Here is a 24384-nt window from a genome sequence, read left to right as displayed (position 1 = left end):
TAAATTAAAAAGTACTCCCCTAAAAAAATTAATGAAAAAACTGTGTGTATAGTAAATGCGTCTTTGTTTTGGCTACTACTACTACTAAACCACACATGTACCTCGTTCATATTCCTCTGCAGAACCTCTAACGAATTGGTACATGCGGGAATGTGTGTGTAAGTGTAGTGAAACCTGACGTAAAGTTTGTTTTCTGTGTAACTTTGTTTTGGCTGCAAAACAATTGTTTTTTGTGACTACGGAGGTGCTGCCTGTTGTGAAAACATATAAGTGAGTGAGTTGCTATAAGATTGCATGCGTGCGCGTTTGTCGCGTAAGTTTCGGAATCCGGTTAACTTTAGTGAGAGGCCCAAAAAAAAATCAATCGGCACAAATGCCATGGCTTAAAGCGATCTCGCCGGCAGATGGCGATACTAGATGAAGGGTAAGGGTGTGTAAGTTTGCGACAGCCAAATGAAACCCCAGCCTGCCGCTCTGACTCAGTGAAGAGCAGGTGGTCGAAGAAGACCTGGGACATGCTAGAAGCTGTGCATGTATGTGGTGTGGACCTAACGTGAAGGATGTTTCTGTGTAGTGCTTCAAGATGCCGTCAATTTTTCTAATTAGGCGTGCAATGATTGAACAATTGTATCTCTCTGTGGGATATCGACTCGCATTTGTGCCTCGAAGTTGGGAACGACAGAAAACCAATTTCAACCGACCACCACTGTGGCAACGGGTTCGAACCCGGGTCCTCGCGATGAGAGTCCATCACTATGACCACTCGACCACCACAACAACATTTCCACCAGACCAAGGATGATTCGAGCTTCAAGAAAGCCCAAAAACAAATTGTAACCACATATTTTGATTGGGAAACTATCAAAATAGTTTTTTAAAGAAAAGTGATGCCATCTGCAGTGAACGGAGATAAATGAGTCACTACTAACGTGGCGGAAGCGTATGTCCTGAGCTTGACGTTCTTAAATATGGTAACGAGTGATGTGATCGAGATGGGATTGATTTTCGTTTTTAAATTTCCCCGAGACCCTATGAGTGGCAACAGGTACATGAAGCCGATACAAAGGCATGTTGATGTAAACAAACATGGCTTCCGTGTCATCAAATAAATCTGTTTCCCGGGAAGAGTATTTGAAGCGTTATTTAAGCGCCGAAGATTCGCGAAAGAAAACGAAGAACAAGAAGAAAAAAGTGCAACGCGTCGCTCCAGTTAAAAAAGCAGTTGGGTTTGTCATTCGACATTATCTTCTCATTGAACATTTCAATGAAAATCCCGAATCTGATCCGCAATTTCAGTCGATAAACGAGGGATCCAGATTCAAAAATATGGGAACAACTATGATATAATCCTTAGATTGGCGGTCTTGGCGACTCTTTTCTGCGCTGAACTCGTCCGACGACCGCACGATGAATTGCCAACGCCGTAACTGACGCGCCAAAAACAAAAATCGCCAACACATCGCTTAAAAGAAATAATTGGAACAGCTTCGGTATAGGGGACAGGTTGGCGACTTTTTTTTTCGGCGCCAAATATGTCCGACGACCACATCAGAAGTCACCAAGGCCGTTAGACACATTACCAGTGATGGTAACTCGTGAGAAATTTCCCATATTCGTGGGAAAATTTGGCCAAAATTGGTCCATATGGGAAATTTCTTGGCGTTTGTGGGAAATTTTGAAATTTGGTCAAACAAAAGAATTTCTGTTGAAAAAAATATATAAATGCCAAACAATGCTTTTCTAGTGTGAAATAATTGACTACATATTTCCACCGATAGATGGCAGCAAAAATTTTGGAATGTGTGGGAAAAATTTAGTCAAAAGGAAAATTTTTGTGGGAAATTTTGCTTGACGAGGTTACCATCACTGCACATTACGAGCGCCGAAAAAAAAATCTCCAGCATAGAAAACAATATGAAAAATATCATGAAACACAAGAGAAATGGAAACATAAATAACCGCTGAATTGAGCGAGCATAAAAATGCTAAAACCAACTATCATAATTATAATAAAAAAATAATTATAAATGAAATACCCGGACTCTCCTTCCGGGAATCCGGGTTCTTATAAGTAAACAACGGTCCTGCATGTTGTATGAATAAATATATTCTATGTATTATAAATTGAAACCCGGACTCTTTTCGGGAATCCTGGTTCTTATAAATAAACAATGGTAAAATAAATAAATAAAATAATAACGATGCAGGGGCATCCTGCATGTAGAAAAGAATAAATATTGGAAAATATTACAGGTACAACCTGATGGAAAAGATATCCAAAATAATTCGACACACACACTACATCATATATACGGAAGGAATAGAAAATATGAAGAACTATCCCAACTGTTTTTCAAAATGCCGCGGCTATAAGGGGACATCATTTGGAAGAAAAAAAGAGAGAGAATAGAATGGAAAAAAGAGAAAACCAGTTTGAAAATGGCAGTAAAACCTGTTTGAAAGACGCGCTAGGAACACGGAAAAACAACCACCAGCGCCACCGCCTCGCAGAATTCTTCAAATATTCTGGAGCAACGACAACCCAGCAGAACAACAACAAACCAGAGTGTGCCAACAGTGGCAACTTATCGCCGGAAAAAAGTCACCAACTTGGCATGTCCCTTATACCGAAGCTGTTCCGATTATATGTACAGCCTCAGAGATCCACAGCGAAATAGTACAATCCACACACTCCATTGGGGAAAACATAGATCAAAACTTTACAAAGAGGGAAGAAATTAAAATCTTCAACAGGATTTTTTCTGTGCCAAACACATCCAACAGAAAACCGCCAAGGCCGTCTACTGCTGCCAAAAAAAACTCATATATACAATCGTTTCCCTCTTGTATAAATATTCTCTGGACTATTATTTAAAAATAATAATTAAATAATTTATAATTTTTATAAACTCAGACTCTCTTTTAACTAACGGTCAGGACAAAAAAAAAAATACTCTGGATTCAATGAGAACGTGATTGCGGTATATAATAGCCAGTATGCAAAAAAAGTATTAAAGTAGAAATATGTACAGCCTTAGAGAATCCATATGATACAACGTGTAACGAACAAGAAAAAAGAAAGCTCCCATGCACTAATAGAGTTAAGTTCAAATGCTCTGGCCTCTTATATAATTACAGCGAACTTCCAGAGGGAATAATAATAAAATGCACAAAGGAAAATGTGTTTGAAACTAACGCCACCTTCTCCTACTTGTAAGGAATTCCTCAAAAAAGTTGCCAAGGGAATCTCTGAATTATACTGCAGCTGTTACAAAATATAACATCCTAGACCGGATACTCAATTGGAAATAATAGAAACCCTTTCTTTCTTTCAAACCGACCACAGTTTCTAGTGAGTTGCGCCGGAAGTGTGAATGGGTGTATACATAACAGTCTGAGTGCGTATTCTAGTGCTGTGTCGTATTTTTCAGGAGTGAATTTCAATTATTGAATATTTGTTTAGGCCTGTTGCTCTCAGTGGCAAAGACATTTTAATGGGGGAGAGATCGACTTGCATTCGAGCCTTGAAGTTATGAACCATGGAAAACCAACTTCAAGCTACCACCACTGTGGCGCCAGTAGTGGTTCAGACCCGGGGCCACAATGCGAGTCCGTCACTATAACCATTCAAGCACCACAGCAGCATCTCTAAATAGAAATCCTGACTCTTTTTTAAATAATACAATGGTCCGGACACAGGGGCGTAGCCAGAAATTTTGTTCGGGGGGGGGGGGGACCAAAGTGACAGAACAATGGATTTGGCCATCTTTTTCCCTTTTTTCGGTCATTTTCTCACATTTCGGGGGGGGGGGGGACCAGACCCCCAAGTCCCCCCCCCCCTTGCTACACCCTTGTCCGGGCAGGAAAAAGTCTGGGTTCAATAAAGACATGATTAAAATTGCAATAGGGCTAGTATTACAGGGCTGAACAAATTCCAGGTCACCATGGCGACTACAAAAATTGATATTGCTGCCTAAAATTTTCTTCGTGTAGTTACTAAATTTTTTGCAGGCTGAGAACAAAATGTTTGCAATTTATTTGGAGCATATCTGCCAAAATGGAAGAGGGTCACCATGCCCTAAAAAAAAGTCAAAAGAAGCATTATTTCGGACCTTTTTCTTCAGGTAAAACTTTTTTGGCACTTAAAACATTGTTATGGTGCCTAGATTTTTTTTGTAATTTGTCCGTCCTGGCCAATTATAATTACTAGCAAACTTAGGAAAAAGGCAGACCAGGAAGAAAAGTGGCAATGGGCTAGAAAAGAAATTGAATGATCTGATCCCCATGTCTGAATGACCAAAACATTATGAAGTAAGTGAGAGAGTGACTGTATTAGTGACCTATTAAGTTGGTGAGTGACTGTTTGAGAGCCAAGTGAGTGGATGATTGACTGTTTGAGAACCAAGTGAGTGGATGATTGACCGTATGAGTGACAAACTGATTGAGTGACCATATGAGTGTGTGAGTGACCATGTTTTGGTTATATCATGTATGATTGATATAATATTGGTATATCATGATTTCACTGTATTAAAAAAGTTATATGTATTATTCATATTTTAGCAGCCTACTTGTTATATTTATACAAGATGCAGAATGTTGAAGCTGAAATGTCTAGGATTAAATGTCCCACTAACTTGATCACTCATACAGTCACTCACACGGTCAGGGCAGGTGAAATGACAGGAACAAAATTTCCCAATGCGAAATGTACCGAAGACAAAATGCACCAGAGGTGAGATGTCTGGTGCAAAATTTCCATAAACCGACAACCCATAGCATGCACATACGTTTGATGATGATACACCTTTTGAAATATTTGCTCTATAGCAATTTTCGAATTTGAAAATTGTCAGATATGTGTCAATTATATCCGGTCACATTTCCTTTGTGACAACGAAATAAATTACCTAACTCCTTGGCAATAGAAAAATGTTTTTAAAAAAAATTAACACTGAAACCATTACCACTGAAACAGAAACTATGTTAAATACCAAAATTCTTTCTCCCCCCCCCCCCCCTCCATTGATCGCGTTCTGGTGATTTATTAAGAATTTATATCACATTTATTTAAAAATTTCCAAATGCGTGTGGCTTAGGATAACTGGTTTGCAAAAGGCAAAAACACCCAGCGAGGGAAATCACAGAGAGTGAGAGCGAATACCAGTGTAGTGATCTGCGTCTGAGCACATGCTCGTCTACCACCATGAAGGTTGCCATCATGGTCCCTGGCTCAAACCTAGGGAGACTATAGATATTTTCCTAACGAGCTTGAGGAGCGACCACCGATTGACTGTGCCTTCATTTCCTACCCAACTCAGTGATGGTAGTAAATTGCAATATAGTGATATAGCCAGAGTTGGTGTTTGGTGAAGTTATGCAGTGATGTAACTGATGTGCTATAGAGCACTGGTTCTGATCCTGTAGAAGCCTGCAGCCTGGTTGATTTTTTTTTTTTTTTTTTTGAGTGGAAGACCCTGTAATAAGCATTACTAATGGGAAATAATGAAACAATTGATGCTAAAAAAAGCCCAGCATACATCCCTAACGGGTCAGAGCCCAGGCCCAAGTTATGGTTTTAGAGAGCTCAGTACTGGGTCGTGGTCCATCGGTTGAAAACACTGCTATAGAGCATCCAAGACCCAAAAATTTCATAAGGACATATGAAAGTTTGATTCATGAACCGAACCTCCATACAATACATAGGTCTATTACTTGTGAAGTACTTCTATAACAACTTGGGTTCAAGGGACCCGAGAGAGGTGATATCACACTATATTCCAAGTGACCACTCAGAATTTGATTATGGATCACTCATAAGTGCCTCGTATGAGAAAAAAAGAATTACCACAGAAAGTTTTGTATACTAATTTGGCTCTTTTATATTTGTCTATTCTGAAGGTTGAAGATAATTGACACTGATATAGACGTGCGAATCGACAATGATGACTTTGAAGATGAAGTTGGAGAGGAAGCACCCACTGTTGCAGCCATTATTGATGAGAGACCCATAGAAGAGCAATTCGTGACGCACAAGAAATACTCTCAGTGGGAAGTTGATGGTAAGCCTTTTGCGGAACTTGCAAAATAGTATTACCATGGGCGTACACGCCAGTGGCTCCAACATATGTATAATCAATGTTTATTAATCTCGTAGTTTTGAAATTTTATCTACATTTTCACAAGTTTATATACAGGGTGCAAGCTGCTTAATGTGATCACATTGGTTTCAGAGTTTATAACCTGTTCAGTGTTTCTGACGTAATATTACATCGGGAGTTATATGGAAAAAATAGAAACACCATTCCTTCACTGCTATTGTTACGCTGCGTGTTTGCACCTAACAAAGAAACCCTAAAACCTTTCGTGTGAGAGATTGAAACACATTATTTTCATTTGAAATCCATCTGTTTTTTTCCCCGCTCATTTTTGTCTGAAGAGGGGGGGGGTGTATTTTAAAATGAATATGTAAATAAAAGACGTGAACATGTCATTCCAATGCACTTTTTTCTTCAGAAAATCATATGAAGTCCTACATAAAATCAAATATATATGTAACTATTTTTTTAAATAACATTATGCACAATGGCTGTAAATGTTGTTCATTTTTGACATGATATTATGGTTCTTTGACATACCTACTCTCATACATTTAGTTCAACATAGTTGATTAGACGGGGCTGCAAAAAAAATTTAAATATTCAAATTTACCGTTTTATTTAATACTAGCTATAATACCCGGCGCTGCCCAGGTTTTCTTCAATGAGGCTTTTTTGGATCACGTGATATCTCCCTCTCTTTTTCTTGAGGGACATACAAACCATGTCCAAGTTAACCAATATGGCGACCTGCGCGATTCATGAAATAAACAAATCTAGATTTACACAGAAACGTAGAAATGAATATATATTTTTCTTTTTTTAAGGGCCGCTAGGTATTTCGACCCCCCCCCCCCACCCCTGAACTTCAAGTTATCCATCTGTCTGTTCCAGCTTCCAAAAATCCTTAGTTAAAGCTGTGGAATTTTTTCGATGCACTTTTCACGTGCTCGTAACTAATTTTAAAATATCCTAACCCACATGAATTTATGCAAATAAATATCAAAAGAGACAATATGGAGACATTAATTTTCATACTTGAGAAGATATAAATGAAATCAATGATATTGCTCGAATATCCAACTCAAAAGTATAGGTTTGGCTAATTACTTCATATTTAATCTCCTGGGCTTCGTATGTCTCTAAGCGAACTGAATATTTCAAAAATCGAGAATTCAATACAATTTTTAAAATTATTGATAGGGCGGAAAATCCCACTAATTTCCGCATTTCTATAGTAAAATCGACAATTTTAGCACTGATTTCTATGAGGATCACCCTTTTCCTGACTCTCAAAGCGATGCTGATGATGATTATGACGTCTATTCAAAAAGCCTCATTACTGAGAGTATATTGAAAATGTGGCAAACCATTATAAAGGCATAAACTATTATACATATACTAACAGGATTAAAGAAGTGACAAACCGTTGTAAAGGCATATACACGTCTGAAACGCATTGCTAGGGAACCACGGTAACCAAAGTAAACGTTCGGAAAGTGATTGTTGAGGCCCAAAAACCATTGTTGCCGGACAGTTTTTTGCCCATTTGTAGTTTAAAGTAGCCTATCGTTCAAGTCGGGCCCCATTTGGTATATATGCAAAATTTGTCGACGATCGATCTAAAATTGTAGATTTGTATAGAGAACATTCACACACAGACAGACAGAAAATCAATTTTATATATATAGATTTCGTCCGGTGTTCAGAGCCCCCTCCTACAAAGATGAGTGAAAGCTGCAGCAACGGCACATGGTCCCAAAATTTGATGAGCTCCACACTTGCGTAATAGAAATGTTTTTTCCCTTTTTTTTTCTAATAATAGTTATACTGCTCTTCATCTATTACAATGATTATCCATTTCAATAGTTGATTGTATGATTAGATCTTTCTCTAAAATGCTTCCCTTCCCCCACCTTGGTATTACTACTACTTAATCACACATGCACCTCGTCCATATTCCTCTGCAGAACTTCTAACAAATAGATACATGTTGGAATGTGCATGTATGTGTGTTGTGAACCTAATGTTAAGTTGGTTTCTGTGTAATGCTTGTTATGTGTAGTGCTGCCATCAATTTTTTTAACTATGAATGAAGTGTAATGATTGAATAATTGTATCGTTGGAGACCTGTTGTGTGCTCTTGTGGGGAGAGTCTGTCACCATGACCACTCGTCGACCACCACAGCAGTCCCTCATTGGTACTGAAAGCTTTCGTGTCATTACAGAGTGAAATACCATGTAATAAAGCTCTATTCCACAGGCCCGAATAAAATGTCCGAAACGGGGGAATGGTCATTATGGACAGTTTTTCTGTACAAGAAACTAGAGAAAACTATTTGTGTCTGTGAAAAAGGTCTCACGTATGGGAAGGACAGCCCTGTTGCATCTGATCTATTATGCTATGCATAGCGCAAGAATTTGAAAACTTTTATGAAAACTAATAGATGGAAATAAATCTACACACTTTTCAATAAAAAAAGCTCATGAATTTCATATAAATATTCAGCCTTTGGCGGTAAATGGGGTCTTTATTACAAGTCCCTACAGAGAGCACATTATTCTTGTCTTTGATTTATGCATACTTACAAAAAAAAACTGACATTCCATGCAACTTTAAAGCTCGGCAGAATACTGTATATTCACCAAATATTCCCTCATAGACGTGTCACCCAGTCTCCATGTGCTGTATATGTACATTGTCTATTGTTGTTTTATCTTAAACCTTATATATTGTTATATATTTATCTTTACACACAAATAACATCATCATGACCAGTTTGGAATCCACACATGGAAAAAAATATTACTAGGCATCTCTTTTTCTCCTCCTTATTATGGAGAAATATAGTTACTATTAGTACTTAATTTATTTACGGAGAATAATGCTCCTTATACTCATTTTTCGAGAATATTCTCACATCTATACAATATCATGAGATGCTAATAAATGCCATCTACTGTATTTCCAAATAGTGTCTGTAAGCCAGTATATCTATTAAATTCAACGTATATGTTTTATTTAAAGAGTGCTAGTTATAAATTGAATAGTCTTGATGTTAAAATATTACTATTGAAAATTTTCAAATTAATGGGGTTTTTGCGCATTCCTTTTTTTCAGATGTCTCACCTCAAAAAAGTCATCAGCTAAACTCTCCAAGAAAACCAGCGAGAGAAAGAAATGATTCAGATAGTGATATCTCACCAAGAAGAAGTGGAGGCGGTGGTACTGGGGACAATGAATTCATCAGCAAAAAACGTCGAAGACACGATTCTTCTGATTCTGATAAATCTCAGGAACCTAGAACTTCCGATCCATTTTTCAAAGATTTGAGATCTGCACCATCCCCATCTGAGAAAACTGTGAGACATTCGGGAGCTGTCGCGACTGGACAAGATTCGGACAATGATTTATCACCACCTCGTATTCGAGAAGAAAGCTTCTCTAAACCAAAAACAGTTGACAGCGATGGGGATTTATCACCTCCTAGGCAAAGAAATGATATAAGATCTGTGATGGACTCGGATGGTGATCTTAGCCCAAAAAGAATACATGCTTCATCCACTTGTATGTCTGTCAAGGGTAGCAGAGCAGATTCTGACAGTGATTTATCACCGGAAAGGATTGGCAGTGATAGCAAGGGCTCAAGCACAAAGTTTAAAAAGTCTTCCAAAGGTAATTTCTGAGGATTGATTATTGGGGAGGAACAGGGACGTCATTTCAACTTTTTCCAGGGGGGCAAAGAACATGTACTCAATGTATGTATATATATATATATAAAACATGTTATTATAATGTTAACATGTGTTATTATACATTGTTTAACATATGTTATATAACATGTTATATACCATTTTTAGTGTATTTGGGGAGGAAAACAATTATGCAAGCAAGAGAGTGTGTCAGTAGTGAAGATGTGTTCTACTATTCTAAAACCCCTTGTTTTCACTTATACGCCTATCTCACTTACACGTCTTTTTTTCTTGTCCCATTGCATGGACACATGAGTGAGAGATTACTGTAGTCAGTTTTAACACATTGTAGACAGATTTTTTTAATAGCTCACTCATCACTTCGACTATGCATAAGTTTCAAAACACGAGTTACTCTTTGACCGCTGAACAATGTGTTAAGATGCTTTGATCTGAATATATATATTTTTTCAAACTAATAGCCATATAGGCTGGTGACAAATACTCATATCGGTCTACAGGTAGGCTAAGAAGGAAGTGACGATTTTGATACTACAGTGCATAAGGATTTCATGGTTCTCAACAATGTGCCCCATACCTTTTTTTACCTGTGCAGACCTGTTGTTGCTGTGTGCACAGAATATTTGGTCGCTGCTTCTACGGTATGGTGAATTTCTTCTGTGCATGCAGAAGCATTTTTGGCCATGCACACAAAGTTTAGAGGGAACATTGGTTCCGTACATGTTAAAGTTAAAGATATACAGTGGTGGGAAAAAAACTGTAAGGCCAGATGAAAAATTCCGATTAAAAAAACTACAAGCTAGGCTTGTCCAAAACATTTTCACAGATGATGAATATGATGAGAAATAATACCTTGAAAACTCATCGAAAAATTGACCATACTCCTTCAGTAAATATTATGTATATTTTTTTCTGATTTGGAATTGTCAGTTTGGTAATGTCACTTATACCTTATTTGTGTATCCTTATGGCTAGACATTTCCTCAAGCTTTTCAAATAAGTCGACAGGGTTCCCCCCCCCCCCCCACTAAGTTTGATTCGTGAAGAGAGGATGAGGTGTAAGGCTATCTCTTATAGAAAAAGGTAAGATCCTCATTTCAAAAAAGGGGGAAGATTAATCTCTGGAGAAATTGGATAGAATTTAAATATATGTATATGACACTCTGTTAATAATTTTTTCAAAAACAGTGAATTTTATTCTGGTTATAAAAGGATGGTTAGGCTGTGTGTTCTGTTAAAGGTTAGCTGAATAGAAAAGCAATGATGCGGGATGTGAGCAAAAAGAATATCTTCAAAGGAAATTGTGAACGATTCAAAACTCTCTCTCTCTCTTTCTTGTATACCAGTAGAAATCCCCACAATAGAAAATTAAGAATTCTACATACAATGTGTTAAAAATTACAGGCTGCTGTGACCACCTCTTTACAAACAAAGTATATTGTAAGGGACTTTTTGTATGCATTTGTAAGGTTGTTGGTTGTTGCATTTGTCGGTCAAGGCAGCCTTCAATTGTGAATGCACTTTATGGGGAATTCTTAATCTTCTAGTGTGGACATTTCTATTGGCACGTGAGAGTTCCAAATTATTTAAAATTACATTTTTTTTTTTTATTGCTCCCATCTCAAAACATTGTTATAATTCTCTTCGACTTACTGTTAAAGTAGACAGCCTAACCATACTTTATCACTCAGGATATAATTTGTTGTTCTTCAAGAAGTTGTTGACCAGTGTCTTAGATGTATTAGTATTCTATTCAATTTCTCAAGAAATTAATCAAAACTATTTAAAACAAAGATCTTACTTTTTTCCACAAGATAAAAGTAGCCTTTCACCTCATCCCATCTTTGAGTATCGAGCTTCCCAGAAAGAAAAAAAAAAACTTTTAATTATTCAAGAAGCTTTTTTGGAAATGATGCCTGATGATATTCAATCGGTGGATATGCAAATAAGGTAAGTGGCATGAAAAAAGGGGAGTGGCCTTATGCAGTTTTTTCTAACTGCATTACACACTGTAAATCAAAAAATATATATTTACTAAAAAGTATTGCTAATTTTTGAATGGGTTTTCAAGATATTATTTCTCATCATATTAATCATCTGTGATAAAAAAAATTGAACAATTCCAGCTTATACCTTTTTTTAATCACCATTTTTCATCTAGTCTTATAGTTTTTCCACCACTGTAGCTGTTCGTCCACTTTTGTGATCCCTTTATTGTCATTAGCTTCATTTTTAATGGCAATACATTTTCAAACTTATATATTTCTTCATCACTATAGTCCGGATTACATGCGCTAAAAATGTAACAAAATATGTTCTGAAAATATTCAAATATGCACTAAAAACTCAAAATATGCACTAAAAACTCAAAATATGCACTAAAAAACTCAGAATATGCACTAAAAATTACAAAATTTGCTCTAAAAATCACAGAATAAGCATTTTCTTTCAAATGGAACAGAGCCCAGGCTCTATTGGCTTTAGCCAATTTTAGACATAGCCTATGTGAATGGGCGGGACTTGAAAAATCACAAAAATGTGCAATGGAAAATCACCAAAAAGTCACTGAGAAATCTAGAACATGTATTAAAACAGAGAAAATATGTGTTAAATACTCTACAAAAAAACACTTGCTTAAAGTGCATATTTATTGACAAAAGCAATTCTCATGCAAATAAATTTCATGTTTTTTACTCAGTATGTAATTTCTTGTGAGTGGGGCAGTAGCTGCTCAAAAATAAGAAAAAATAAAATTGCATTGTAGAGAAATGAAGTGTGTGTGTGCACTTTAGTAACAAAACAGAAATACCGTAAAAAGTGGCTAAAATAGTGGGTTTATACAAATAGCAGCTAAAAGTGACAAATTTTTTTATCTGAGATTTTAGGTTTTACAAAAGGAAAGCCATGTGGCAAACAAATAAATTACTTATCCTCTAGTGAGTTGGCCATACACATGGCTCACCACATTCATCAAACTATTACTTAAAATACCAAATTTTTCAAGCTTACATAAGTAGTTTAGCCTCATAATTATAATATTTTAATTTTGATGACCTTAGTGCTACGCTAGGATAAAATTTGTTTAAATGTGAAATTTCCGAATTTCCTGGGAAATAAGGGTAGGTTGGTTACCTTAGTAGTGGTGTGCAGTGCACTACAACTTATTATTTTTTCAGAAAGTAATTGGTTTGTCTTACATTAACTAAAAAAGACCTGTCAAAAATTTTAATTGCTGCTCTCGGAACAGCGTAAAAAAAGATAATTTGAAACCCAAACTCTATAAACTACCAGCTTGAGTAAAGGCTGCTACCATCTTTAGTAATTCACTTAAATTCTTCTTTCTTTAAATGTTGTTCAAATCTTATATATAGGGAGAATGCAAACACTTCACTACTGATTATTGTTCCTGTGTGGGGGAAAAAATTTATGTTATGAGCTTATAATAAGAAATATTCAGTTGGAAAATTGTAAAAATGTGATTGAGCTTTCATAAAACTTGTAAAATATGCATTTATTCTGAAAATTCTTCCATTTTATATGCATTAATACTGAAAAATGCCAAAATATTATAATGCATATAATCCGGGCTCTATTCATTTCTAGAGAAAGATTATATCACAGAGAAAACTGACACTGGTTCACATAGTTTCAAATAATCAATGATAATCTGTAATGTGTCAGTTTATTTTCCATTCAGCTGTATGGAATATAGTAATTATTTTAATAGGTATATTGTATTTTTTCATTGGAGATTATAGAAAATGAGTCAGTTCTTCAAAAATATTAGGGGGAGGAAGGGCCCTGTGGCCTTATGTTCATCCATGCACTTAAAAATGAGTTTTGATAATTGGTGAAATATTTTGATTTTTTAAAACTCTATTAAGTACTGTCTATGTAAAAAAAAATTAATGATCAGTTTTGAAATTCATCTGCTTATAGCTCATTCATTTTTTGCATATTTTGTACAGAGAAAAGTCGACCTGAAACTACACTGAGTGGGTTGAAAGCTGGACTACAGAATGCTTCACTTCTTCGTGAAGAATCCAAGAGATTTAAAGAGCGGCAAATGAAACACATTCAACAGGTTATTTACTTTTGCTTTCATAAAATTTTTGATGCAGTGGTTCCTCATGATTTGACAATAATCTGTTGCCAAATTAATGTTGAATCATAGGGCAATATTTCTCATAAGCAAGATATACGGAAGACTGAATGTTGTGAAGATATTTATTATTTGAGATGTTAATTTTTTAAGGAAGGGAAAAAAACAACTCATCTCTGCCTCTACCGGGAGTAAGGCAGAGATGAGTTTTTTTCCTTCCTTAAAAAATTGACATCTCAAATAATAAATATTTTCACAACATCCAATCTTCCATATATCTTGTATTAACAAGTGGAGAGCGACATTCATGTCATATATATAGCCATCTGGTAGCTCGTCGTCCATGAGCTATTAGCTGATCGGTTCACCGTCCATTGCACGGTTCCTTTCGGCACATATACGCTCTAGCGAAGGAAAATCTCTATCTCCTCTGTAGCTTAGTGGTCAGAGCACTCGTCCGGCAATCGAGGGACCCGGGTTCGACTCCCGGTAGAGGCAGAGATGAGTTTTTTCCTTCCTTAAAAAATTAACATCTCAAATAATAAATATCTACACAACATCCAGTCCTCCGTATATCTTGTATTAACAAGTGGAGAGCGACATTCATGTCATATTTCTCATAAGGGTCGTTTTGTTTCTTGGCCCTAACCTATTCCTATTACTATGAAGGGGGGGGGGGAGAAAAATACTGTATTCTAACACATTAGCCGGCATGCCAATAAATTTGAGTCGCATATTCTGGAAAATTCTAAAATATTGGGTTTCTAAGAATAGATTGAATTGGCTAATTTGTCTATTTTGACCAGGATCCTTTTTGTTTGACTAGATGTGTCAGAGATAGTTCAAATTTGATGTTTTCTTTTGCTACCATAAATCTCAGTTTATTACAAAGTAATTTTGAATTTTAAATTTGAATAGGTAGATGAAAGAATTGCAGAATTTCACAGCAAAACATGATATTTTAATACTCAAGGCAAAGCATTTCTTCAATCTCTGAACATGCAAAAAAGAAGTAGTAAACATTGTATCTGTATTTTGTATTGAGCTGCAATAATTGAGTTTGAGCGATAAGTAAATGCTTAGTTTCCATTACGGTTATAGAATTCCTGGACAAAACACGTTTGCTATAATGAAATACCATTAATTTATTCAGATTCATGTATTTATTCAGTATTTAATATAGATTGATATCAGTCTTTTGAATTTATTCTTTAATCCTTATTGAACCTGTTTTCTCCTGGCATGCTAGGAATGGACCAGCTCCAAAATTCGAGCCCGAGTGGCATGGTGGAAAGATGCTTGTCTACCACCGTGAAGGTTGCTGTCACTGTCCTGTGTTCTAACCCGTGGAAAGATGTAGATAAGATATTTTCCCTAACAAACTTGAGCCACCCACCAATAGACAACAGCTTCATTTCAAGCCCATCTCATTAATGGCAGTAAACTGCAATATAGCGATATGGCCAGAGTTAGTGTTTGGTGAAGTAGTAGCTAAAAAATTAAAGAAGCTGGTGTCGGATTTTTCATGGCTAATGTGGGAGAATGGTATATACAGGGTGATTCAAAACTCGTATGGGAAAACTTTGAGGAGTGATGAATAGAACACGTCTGAACAAGCAATTTCCATCATGCAAGGCATGGTCGTAATGCCAGTAGAGTACCCCTAGATGACGCTACCATGTAATGTGTAATGCAATGGTTTTTCCACAGTTTTTTCACTCTTCATGTGCAAAATGGGCTTTTCGTGTTTTCAGGGTGATGGCGGAATGATGTATGATGATAGCAAAAAGTTTTTGCACAAGCAATTGACACATCTCTCAGTGAGACATATGGGCAAGAAGTCAATTAGAATTGGCTGTGAGTCCTAGTCTCTAGTTCCTGACAATAAATGACATTAAGGTATGACAAGAATTATCAAATGAAAATCATGTAAATAGAATATCAAACGAGATCATGATTCTGCACATAAATTACGACTTTATGGGGGGGGGGGTCTAAATATCTGACCAAAGTATTGGAAAAAATAATAAAATATTTAATTATTAGATTAGAAAAAAATATCCTAGATTTTTGGAAACGTTAGTTTGATTAATTTAATATATTTTTACTTCTGATATATACATGCAAATAGATGAGTGATGAAATATCTGGGCGCAATGCTGAAGTCGTTTATAGGAATCGAGCTACTGGAGCTAAACGTGATCTGACAGCTGAAAAGAAGAAGACTGAAGAAGAACAGAAGAAATCAGCTGAACGAGAGAAAAAATATGCTGAATGGGGAAAAGGGTAGGACAGCCTTTTTTTCCCCCAATAGTTTTCTCTTTATTCCTTGATATCAAAAAGCTAATTGAATGCTGAAAATATGGGAGTTATTTGCTAAAAATTAAAGTTCCTCAACCTTTTTACAACTGTGGACCGGTAAAAGTAATTATGATGAAGCGACTGTATTTGAAAAATAATTCGCGAATCCACAAAAAATAAATGAATAGGAGAAATGATTTAGGAAACAAATGGGAGAAATAATTTAAGGATTGGTTAAAAACAAATTAATGGGAGAGATAATTTGCAGTCCTGCTGATTGCAAAGGTGATGGCTAAGACACAAATAGACATCGATATAGGGATGGTACAATATTTACAGACCTGTCAACTCTCCAGATTTTTTGCCCTTCCTCCCGCTCTCCAGATTTTGGCAGAAAATTAGATTTAGAAGAAAAATTTTTCAATTTTTTATAGATTTTCCCTGAGCTTTCACAATGTCATGATATCAATGACTATGATCGCCAGGGGGGAAGCACCTATAGATGGTAGCCAAAGTTCATGGAACTTACATACTCGGTTGACGACATCACTCTGTCAAGCAGCCATCAAAAAAGTCTTGGTAACTGCATTTAAGCAAACTAGAAACAACTTGACTTTGTTCACGTAGCATTTATTGACAACCATTCAAGAGATGGTCTTAGTTACCAAAATCCTGGTATAATCATCATTGTATTCTATTAACAACCACACCGCAAACACAATAGCAGAGAGAGATTGAGAAAATATAGAATTCAAAAGTTTCAAATTCAATCAGTAAAGATTATAAGCTTGAAAAAGCAAGACTGTTTTCCAAGATTGATTGTACACCACATGATATGTGATACCACTGGAGCTTTTTTTGTCAGCAGCTTTATATTTTGAAGTTTTTTCTGGATTCCCCCCCCCCCAAAAGTTGGCACGTTTGTATTTAAGTAATACTAAGCAATGACATAGATGCTGGAACCTAAGGTCATTTGAGCACTCCCTCCGAATAAGTAATGAATAAACGATGCAATGCACCTTCCCTCCCCTTTACTGCATACATGCTGGAGTCCTCTATACATGGGATGACCAGAAAGTTTCAGCCCCCTTCCCAGTGTTTTTTTCTTTCAATCAAAAAACGTAGAAAACTAGAATTTTTTTCGAAAAAGTTGGATGGGTGAAAAAAAACAAAAAACTGGGACCTATGCAAAACAATTTGAAAAATCACCCCTCCCAACAGCGAGTTCTAGATCCGCCCCTGGCAGCTATATACAAATACAAATGCAACGCCAAAACAGGCAAATTGCCCAACGAGGTGGCTGACTTAAGAACATCATGGATCCCCGAGCCATTTTTTGGAGGCCCTACCTACTACTGCTACAACACACATGCACCCCCGTCCCGCGGAACCCCCCCAATGAATCGGTACATGCGGGAATGTGCGTGTATGTGTATATATATATATGTGTGTGTATGTTATTGCCAAAGCCAAATGAAGTGACGTAAAGCTAGTTTGCTATGGGTGGGGGGGGAGCCTTCTCACTTTGCAAATTAGCCAAGAGTTTTGGCCAAACTCCAAACTGCAGAAATGATTCGTACTTTGGCTGGAGATACCTGGCCAGGCTTAATGGGCTTATGTAAGACGGGACAGTAGGAGCCAAATTCATTTTTTAATTGCCAACGTGTAATACATGTCTATATATATAGCATCTGTATTGGATTAGCTCCATGTGATGAAAGAGAAAAAAGTTATATTTGAGAGAGAAAAACTAAAGTAATTGTATAAACATATCACAGGTCTGGAAGCTAATAATGGGTGGGAAAACTTTTCATTTAGCGATACTGTATGCGAGGACAGTACGTAAACACGTCAAGTTTCACACGTGCTCAAAGTTCTTACCATTCATAGTTATGCAAATGTTTTTTTTTAGTTTTTTTTCTGATACATTCCTATGTGATTGTTTTGTTTTTGTGTTTTCTACCTTCCCTAAAAGTTTGTACGTTGAGTTTTGAATCACCCTGTGTGTGTATATACATGTATCCTTGGTCTGATGATGGGAGGGGGGCATCGACATTGGTGACAGGGGTGCAATATTGCACCTAAAAGAAATGATAACACACTTTTATGATTACACTTCAAAACCTCCTGCATAAGAAGTGTTAATGCATTGTATGAATTTTATGCATCTAAATCAACTCCTTGGTGTTGGAATTTTTTTTACATCCAAGTCTGCAGGGCCGAAACTAAAGGGGAGGGGATGACTGCCTGCGTGGCAAAATTTAGGGGGGGGGGTGGCAATTTTAGGTGGAAACAACAAAGAACACCATCATAAAATTGTGAATTTTAAAGTTGTGGGGCAGCAAAAATCTTAGTTATAGCCCTGAATGTATGTATGAAATTAGGCTTTAGTGCTATTAATTTAATACTTCTTTCAAAGTATGAGGTATTTAGAATTGTGTAAAATTACCCAAATTAAAATTGTGACACAGTTTTGTGGTGTAATTCAAACTTTGGTGCAATGTGGTTATTATTCCAAAACTCATGCATTTATATAAATCTCTCTACTATTCTTTTTACATAGAAAAATTGTTATGTTCAAGGCAGAGTTAAAAAAATCAAAATATGGTATGTTCTTTGTTTTTAATTGTTCTCAACAATATTTTATAGAATGGAACAGAGAGCTGAACAGACTAAGCGGTTTGAGCAAGACTTCTACGAAATGAGCAAACCGTTAGCCAGGTACGAAGATGATGATGATTTAGATCAAATTTTGAAAGAACAGGAACGACTTGGTGATCCGATGTTGGAATATATCATGAAAAAGAAGAAAAAAAACCAAAGTGAAGCTGGTATGTATTTATGTTACCATTAAAGTGTATAATTCATTTATTTCATAGAATAACTGAATTATACACTTTAACGGTAACATATACACACACAAAAAAAACATTCTCTCTCAGCATTTCACTTCAAATATACAAACAACATCTATGAACCAGGGGCAGTACTATCTGCTTATGCTTATTCTCATTCCATCTGAATTATACGCATAGGTTCATAAGCATTACTTTATTCCATATTTCCTAGCAGAAATTACAGAAAATTGTGATCTATATATACTGGAGAAAACTGGACATCACCAGTTGTTGGGAAAATCGAAGGCTATCAATCTTGGTCAATTGGAATAATTTATCTAAAAACACATTCAACGTAACAATAATTTCCACAGTAAATATGAGAAATTCATGGAAGCATTATTGTAAAACTGGACATGTTTTTAGAATAGTCGGGTGACAAATGATAACGAAAAATATGGCTATGTTTCTTAAATTATGGCAAGGTTCCCAGCGACCTGGAAAGTCAGGGAGAATCACTGAAATGAAAAAATGGTTGGAGAAAATGTAAAATATTTGGCAAAACTCAAGGAAATATTCAAATATCTGATGAAGGTCAAAGCAAATTTCTTTAAAGTGGAAAGGAATTGAAACTCGAAAAACAAAGATTGGAAATTCGGTAGGTTTAGATTTTGAATTATATTTCTTCTGGAGTTTTGGTCAGGGAAAGTTGGAAATTTGAGTTTTTATCAGGGAAATGACCAAGCAGATTTTGCTGGAAACACTATGTTTGTAGTGTGGTGGTAACAATATGAATGCTTCTTATTTTAGTTCTGATTATGCCCATAAAATATTTTAAAAGTTTAAAAGTATGTTAACTGCTTGTCAGATTTTTAAGTAAATTACCAGATTTTCATAAGAAAACTACAGGGTTTTAACCTTCTGAAAGTTGGCAGAGGTCTGCTGTCTTCAACGGAATAAAAAGATAGTCCCATCTATGATTAGTGCTTCCACGTGCAAGTTTTTCATTTTTCAACCTTCTTTTCTCCCTTGCTATAGTTTAGTGAAAAATAGTATTGCCTAGAAAAATTGGTAAACCTGGTCTCATTTCCCCCCTCCCCCCACCCACCTCCTTTCATTTACTATACGTTAACAATGATACCACTTTTTGCGATTTCAACTACTGCTACTAAACCACATATGCACCTCGTCCACATTTCTCTGAGAAACGTCTAACAGATTAGTACATGTTGGAATCTGCATGTACATGCTGTGAACCTGACTTGAAACTTGTTTCTGTGTAATGCTTGTTATAGTGCTGCCATATGCCATCTGCTTTTCGAACTGAGAGTGGAGTGTAATGATTGAAGACTTGTATCGTTGTAGGCCTGTTGCTCTCTGTGGCGAGACTTTTCAATGGGGAGATTTGCCTACATTCTCGAAAAGGGAAACCAAAGAGAACCAACTTCAGCCGATCACCACTGTAGTGACAGTGAGGTTTGAACCTGAGTTCATCACTATAATGACTCGACATCACAGTGGCTGAGATGTCAACTGCACGTTGTCCAAATTTGTTGCAAAATTAAAATTATGTAAAACAGTGACAAGTTATAACCACAATGACATAACAAATGCTGGTTTAGCAATAATAAAAACAGTGAAAATTGCAGAACCAGCTTTTGTTATGTCATTGTGAATTTAAGTTAAAAAGCTACATTGAAAACTCACATTGACGATGTGGAGACTTATCATTATTTTTTGAAGCAGCCTTGAATTGGCGAATTATTGGCTTCCTCACAATCTCACCAAGCAATGAATTCCATACGTGATCTGTCCAAATGAAGAAATTGTAGTACCTTGCATTATTTTGGCAGAATGGAATTCTAATTGGGAATTCATGAGTTCTTGTTGTTGAGTATGTTCATGTATTGAGATTGGCTGTGATGCGTGTTAGTTATCTCTGTATTTTGTTAAGCAATACTAGTATATTAGTAGAGATCAAGGAAGATCCTGTGCTATTCAAGTGAGGGTTGATTCAGATATTAGTCTTTCCTGCATAGGATCTTTTGCAAAGACCTGGTGGGTTTTTGGTGAATCTTTTTTGTGCTTTCTGAGCATTTTAATATGTTCTACCCATACCATATGAATTACAATTTATTTGAATTTCGGACAAATAATCTTAGATAACCAAGAGATATTTTCAGAGAGAGTATTCAGAGATTCAGTCATGCTTTTTTCCCTTTATTTTGGGAAAGTGTGTATTATTGTGTCAAAATATGCTTTTTTACATGTTACTTTTTATTTTATCTTGTTGAAACAAAAAAGTGGTATCTTTGTTCACGTGTATGCAGCATCTTTCATAAGAAAATTTAAACAAGCTTATCTTCCTAGCAGTGTACAAGAAAATAATTACTTTGAAACCTAATTACCTTAGAAAATATATATGAGAATATTAAAAAAAACCGTGTGTGTGTGTGCATGCGCAAGCATATAACAAGTATAGACGTATGCACAATATTTGTATAAATCAAACTTATGAATGCAAAATTGTTTTCTGTAATAAAACTCAGTAATTTTTTACTGTCTCTCGTTTCATTCTCATTTGAGAAAAACCTTGCACAAATAATACCTTTTTTTTTTGTTAGTACGGTATTTGGAGGGATTCTTTACTTTTCAATGATGAACTTTTTCTTGAGAATTTGCATTTTTTCTATTGCATCAATAATTTGTTTTCTTTTTTCTTTCAACTATAAAACTTTCAACTTTTGCTTTAAAATTTTTTACAAATTTTATGCTCAATCCAAATTTGTATTGATGTTGGAACACTGAATGAACTGGGAAAAAAATTATAACAATTTCGATGTGACCATACCTGCCATAGATGCAGAAACAGATGACCAAGTTTATTCTCATGTGTCAGTGTTTATCAGAAACACTGAAGTGAAAGGGGGAGGGAAGAAAGAGGTTTTTTTTACTTGTGAATTAAAGAAAAAAAGAATTACTTGAAACTAATTTGTCACTGGGAGGGTAAATGCAATTTTTTTATTAATCCATCTCATACCCAAAAGTTTCAACTTAAGGGAAAATTTTAACACCAAAATAGTATTGAAGGTTCTGGAGTCAAGAGAAAACTTTGACCAAAACAGATATTTGACTTGTTAAGAATCGACTGTTTATAATTTCATTATAGTCTGAACACACTTTGTAGTTTGTACAATTTTTTAATCTGAATAACGATATTGTTTTCAGGTTTGAGTTGGTTTTTTTTTTTCTTCTCCAGGTTATCCAGAATACAAGGGACCAGCACCTCTGCCTAATCGTTTTGGCATAAGACCAGGTTATCGATGGGATGGGGTAGATAGGTCGAATGGATTTGAAAAAAGATACTTTGAAAAAATGAATTCCACAAAATCAAAAGAAACGGAAGCTCATTTATGGAGCGTCCAGGACATGTAAAATGAAAATAAATTGATATTTTAAGACATGAAATCTTTCATTTACGCAACAACAACACCCTCAAATTAGGTAACCAAACTGGTTGCATACTCAAAAAAATTCATTGGGGAATGTACAGGAGTGTACGCAGGATTGACCTTTCAGGGGGTGGGAGGCACAAGGAATATCTTTCAGTAAAATTTTGAGTTTGCAACCGATGGGTGGAGATACAAGCCCCGCTTATAAAATTTCCCGCTTAGTACAACTTATTTTCGCCATCTAAACTCAGTAATTCACATTAAGATTTCCCATTTAAAGCGTTTTACCACTTACAATGTTCATTGTGATTTATTTTTTTTTAAACATTGTGAGCGGCATCCACTGTATATGAATTGGCATCATCATACCCTCACCTTTAATTATCGTCTCCCCCCAGCCTTTCATGCATATCTCCGCCTATAGTGTGACTGTCAAAAAACTTTTCAACTGACAAAAATTGATTACAATAGCATGTAAAGTATTTTTTTATCAATTTATTTTTGCACCAGCACCCTTGTGTACGCCTCTATTAACATGGAAATTGGTTACACTGCAAATGGTTGAGGTGTTCAAGAAGAATGTGTTTTTAAAAATACAGTGAAACACACATATGTAACCATACTTAAGGAATCAGAGAAACATATCGTTCTAAAGGAGTTATTGTTATAGATGGAATATACTAACACTATGAAAAGTGAATTGAGACTTAGGAAGTGGGGAGGAGGGCATTGGCCTTCATGTCACCTCTAAGGTTCAATCGGAGGCAGGTTTAACAGCGGCTGCACTGGGCTCCGAATTCTGAAGGACCCCACAAAACACAAATTTTACATTTTTTTCTAATTCAAGGGTTGCTCAATATTTTCTTCTACTCTCAGGGTCTTAATTCGCTTCTGGGTTAAATGACATATTTCACTGGTTAAAATATATTAGAATTCATAAAAAAAAAGTTATTTTAGAAAATTAATTATTGAATGTAATTCACTTCTAATTCATTAATTATTTATTGATGATTATTTTATTCAAAAAATAATAATTGATTACAACTTCTAAAAATCATGCTGACTCAGTGCTTGCACAGTAGTGATTAAAAATTTCTGGGCATGTCTATGTATCACACACACATGTAATAGGTGTCATCTGGTTCAATCTTGTTTTTCTTTTGGGATCACGAGAAATCAGCTCGAATACCCAGTTCTATTTTATGTGGGAGATCCAACAAGAGAAAACCCGCCCCCCCCCCCCCCCCCCCAGGGTCGGTCTTAGACCTAGTGGCGCCCGGTACAAAAACAGTAGTCAGCTCCCCATCCAACACGCGCGAATCCAGAGTGTGTCAAAGGAGGCTTTTTTTGCTAGTCATTACTGTCTCCTATAATACGGGGCATATTCATTCTACCATATTATCAGACTCTTGGTGTGGTGATCGTCCCCACACCTCTTGGTCTAGAATGGGATTACTGCTATTCAACTTGTAAACAAGCATAAAACCCAACTTGTTTGATTTAATTAAGAGATTTAAAAAGCAAAACGTCACACATTTATGCAGGGTACTTATTACAAAGGATCTATCTTCATACTTACTTTAATTGAGTTTTATGGTGAAATTCGTGTAGTGCACGCATCACGTACGGGCTAAGATGATGATAAAAGTGGTTAAATTGAAGTGATATATATTTCCGTATGATTTCTTTCTTCTTTATAAACTCATAAACTTCATTTGAAATTATCCCTTTCAGACCCAGTACTAAGAAAAAGAAGGGGGCAGGCAAACACCAGCTAAAGCACCGGGCCCTGCAACTTGGGAGGTGCGACGAGCCGAATGGGGGGCGCTTGTAACTCCTTTTCTGGGCATAACCATTTCAAAGAGACTCTAAGAAAAGAC

General features: G+C 36.1%; 1 protein-coding gene across 1 annotated transcript; it reads left to right on the top strand.

Annotated features, from left to right (window-relative positions):
* Nucleotides 1-1051: 1051 nt before the first annotated feature.
* LOC149075636 (uncharacterized) lies at nucleotides 1052-22509 on the top strand. The gene is made up of 7 exons (XM_089243122.1): nucleotides 1052-1226; nucleotides 5902-6062; nucleotides 9220-9774; nucleotides 13781-13896; nucleotides 16046-16200; nucleotides 18865-19046; nucleotides 22312-22509. Exons 1-7 carry the CDS (start codon nucleotides 1087-1089, stop codon nucleotides 22485-22487), a joined length of 1485 nt encoding a protein of 494 aa, XP_089099248.1. The 5' UTR covers nucleotides 1052-1086; the 3' UTR covers nucleotides 22488-22509.
* Nucleotides 22510-24384: the final 1875 nt, after the last annotated feature.

This window comes from Pholcus phalangioides, unplaced genomic scaffold (assembly GCF_987345545.1).
Source record: "Pholcus phalangioides strain wild (caught in Gottingen) unplaced genomic scaffold, Ppha-v1.0 ptg000015l_1, whole genome shotgun sequence".
Lineage (NCBI taxonomy): Eukaryota > Metazoa > Arthropoda > Arachnida > Araneae > Pholcidae > Pholcus > Pholcus phalangioides.
This window is presented reverse-complemented; position numbering and strand designations above follow the sequence as displayed.